Below are 3,586 nucleotides of genomic sequence, written 5' to 3'. Positions count from 1 at the left end.
AAATGTTTTGTATGGCGACTTGGTATTTTTATTCACGTCGATCTCTCTTCTTGTCTATTTCCTGTGAAACTGAATTTCCGTGGTAATATAATGTTTTTTGCAATTTTAGGCTTGGTGTAGGACTACTTTGTATTTGTATGTCCGGAACGAAAGCCAAGATCACCTTGTAATTCACATCGTATCCGTATTCGGATACGGCATATCACTGTCCGACTCGTATTACACTATACGGTACTACTATTGTAGTTAACTCGAAGTAAGTCATAGTCAAATACAGTGTAAACCAAAGCAACACATTCCACCTAGGGGTTAAGTGTATTTCAGTGGTTAGCTATCGCTAAGCACTGCTGATGTAACTTAACCCCACGAACAGCAACACAAGGGGGATTCCGAGGCTCCAGGGCTTACTACTACAGTACAGTACACTGGGTAGCGTACCGGTTACTACGAGTAGTACTAATACGGGAGTAACAGTAAAACAGTGCAACTGTGATTCTCAGGAAATTGTTCTTATTAAGTGGTGGATCTGTCCCATGCAGCCAAAAAGTAGAAGCCAAGTCTGGTGCGCGTAGAGCACATACTGTATCAACGAGGTGAAATTAGTGGTGAGGGCAGAAAGCAGCAGCAGACACGCGAGTGCTTGGAGGAAGGACTGAAAGTAGTTTACGGGTACCTGTTACTATTAATAGTAGTTCTGACGACAGAGAAAAACAGCCAATCAGACTAGACTATGATTGGCCACGACATCTGTGACGTTTCGTGGCGATATCTTCTTTCTAACCTTACCAGAGGAAAGCCTCTAAAACGCATAAAAACCTTCTACACAGCTAGCCGAATGTTGCTGCCTGACTGACAGGGCAGTGGGGGTGTTCTCTAAAAGGACAGACTGTTCTGACTGAATTGAACCTTAGAGTATCCCCACCGGTGCGACTGTAAGTACTAGTAGGTGGCTACAAGTACTGTCAACTTACACTGTTGGCTGGACCACCCCCAAACTCTCAACTCATCGTGCATTCGATTCCCGACTTCATTATATTGGTACGAGTACATGCAATATACTCCTTATTACTACGAAGTACTTCGAAGTACCGGTACAGTACAGTATTCACTTGCAAACCCACACAACTTAAAATACTACCTAGTACGACAGCACTCGGTGTAAACATACAGTACCGTCATCGCATCAATTCAACATCCGTTCGAACGCTACAAAGCCAACACACTACTACTACTACAGTAGTAATCTCCACAATACTACTACTACGAGTACATACTAGTAGTACTGTAGTAATGAACAAGTAACGTCCCCTTCATAACAAATGCCACCAGAACCCACCAATAAAATAATATAAAATAATACTTCAACAACCATGATGGGCCAACTCTGTAAGTATTCTTAACAAAACGTGTACTATTCTTAACAAAACGCGACGGTCATCGAGACACTGCCAGGGCACACCCAAGTCTGCTTGTCATTAGGCACAAAGTACGCGTCCGTGCACGACGGAGATGCGCACGTCAAGTGTTTGCAGTTCTCACGCGGGTCGGACACGCGGACGCTCACAGGCAGGTTGAAGCTCTTAGGTTTGCCATTGCACGAGTCCCACGACGAGCCACACCCGACGGGGATGATGCTCAGATCGTACCAAAAATTGCCCCCTTCAAAGTGGTTTTCAAACAACGACGCATTCCCAGACCCGTCGTCCGACAGGTAGTACGCGGCGGACACGTCGGCCGTGCCCTGGGTGTCGTACGAGTCGCCAGGTTTGAGCGTGGCCAGTTCGCGATGGCTCTTCCATAGCTTGTACGTTTTGTCGCAGTTGTTCACGTACCGGATCTGACCGGGGCTAAGGGGTGCGGGGGCTGGCGGGGCGCGGGTTGTGGTTGGAGGAGGTGGCGGAGTGGCGGTGGTCGTCGTGGGTGCAGGCGTCGTGGTTGTAGGTGCAGGAGTCGTGGTTGTAGGTGCAGGGGTCGTGGTTGTAGGTGCAGGGGTCGTGGTTGTAGTTTCAGGGGTAGTGCCCCTACCTTCAGGGGTAGTAGTCGTGGTGGTGGTGGGTTCAGGTGTTACGGTGGAAGCGTCCAGCGTGGCATTGACGATTTCGACGCCGTTGCTTCCAACGAGGACTTCGGCGCTAGTCGTGGCGTTCCACGTGGCATTCACAACAGGCGCCGGCAAGTTGTTCACCAAAGGACTGGGTGGGACGACGGCGTCGGCCGCGGCGGTGGGGGTCGATGGGCGCGACGGCGTGGGAACGGTGGCTGCACTCTCGCCAGAAGACACGGACGCTTCGTCGGTGCCAGTGGTGCCGGCGATGACACCGATAGCGACGCCAACAATGACAAGGGCGGCCGTCGCGATCATGATGATGCGGTTGCGGCGGCTGCGTTGTATCGAGTGCTCGTACTCTTCAGTGTCCTTGAGGTCGGTGGGGCGCCCGATCCAGTCTGTCTCACGGTAAAGCACGACGATGCTGTTGTCGCGCGGTACGCCGGGGGTAGCGTTAGCATTCTCCATCAAGCTTGTTTGTCAACCAACCTGAAGAGCTTCGAATGAGCTACGAGTACTTCATGCAAAGCATGCCCATCTCTCCTTAGACCTCCGACCAACATGTGTAACCATGTAAGCAATGGCGCTTTACCACACGGTCGACATTTCGAATGAGCCAATCATTTGGCTTGGTGTCTTGGAATAGAAAAGAAGAAGGATTGCAATACAGTTACTCAGTACCGGTACATGGCGTTGTTTTATTGGATATACCCATGTGGGAAACTATCCGGATACCTACGACACGCCTATAATCAAGAACGATGAAATGACTTGGACTGTGTACGTCTCTAGTGCGAGAAGAACTGAAGATGCCTTTGAAAGAGGCAAGCAGTCGTAGGCTTGAATGCCTATTGGAGGACATGAGAACGTAATCGCAAGTGTCTTCAGTCCAGAGATTACGTCGCGTACTAGTTATGCGACACTTGGATTGGGTGCAAGCCAATTGGCCATTACATTTTCAAATCTCTCATTTGATTGGAAAAAATACTAAAATATTGACAACAACACTGAAAAAACTGTGCAATGGAATTTGGCAATACAGTACAGTACTGTACTCCAGTGAGACATTTTGATGCACCCACTGGAATTCTCAGCCAATTAGATCTCAAGTCTGAAACACTTTACACACTTTACACACTTTACACACTCACAACCATTCGATCAGTTCAAGCCAGCCAGCAACAAACGAAACAATCTAATCGCTTCACGACCCAACATGTATGTAGGTCCCAGAAAAGAGATGTCACCACTCCCCCATACGACGAAAAACGCGTGCAGCGCTATATTGGAACGGGCAAAGCATATTCCAAGGAGTGGAGTTGGCGAATGTGAAATTTGCTACTGTGCAACCGGACACTTTAATATTCCAATCGAATTAATCCATCATTCATTCGAACATTCCCATTTGCAATCTGGTGTCCACATCACTCCACTGTTGCGTACGTAATCGTTACACGTGTTCTAACGATTACAGTATGTTTTACTACGTACTAGGAGTACAGAGAACCGAGTAGGAACTCGCGCACAGAGGTACTTTGA

General features: G+C 48.4%; 1 protein-coding gene across 1 annotated transcript; it reads right to left on the bottom strand.

Moving 5' to 3' along the window:
* Positions 1-1,359: 1,359 nt before the first annotated feature.
* Positions 1,360-2,649, bottom strand: H257_17236 (hypothetical protein). The gene has a single exon (XM_009845952.1). It carries the CDS (start codon positions 2,513-2,515, stop codon positions 1,418-1,420), a length of 1,098 nt encoding a protein of 365 aa, XP_009844254.1. The 5' UTR covers positions 2,516-2,649; the 3' UTR covers positions 1,360-1,417.
* Positions 2,650-3,586: the final 937 nt, after the last annotated feature.

Source organism: Aphanomyces astaci (assembly GCF_000520075.1).
Source record: "Aphanomyces astaci strain APO3 unplaced genomic scaffold supercont1.101, whole genome shotgun sequence".
Taxonomy (NCBI): Eukaryota; Oomycota; class Saprolegniomycetes; order Saprolegniales; family Verrucalvaceae; genus Aphanomyces; species Aphanomyces astaci.
The sequence above is the reverse complement of the archived record's forward strand: the minus strand, read 5'-3'. Positions and strand labels throughout refer to the sequence as shown.

Coding starts and splice junctions, on each gene's coding strand:
- H257_17236 (XM_009845952.1), bottom strand. CDS start 2,515: ATGGAGAATGCTAACGCTACCCCCGGCGTACCGCGCGACAACAGCATC.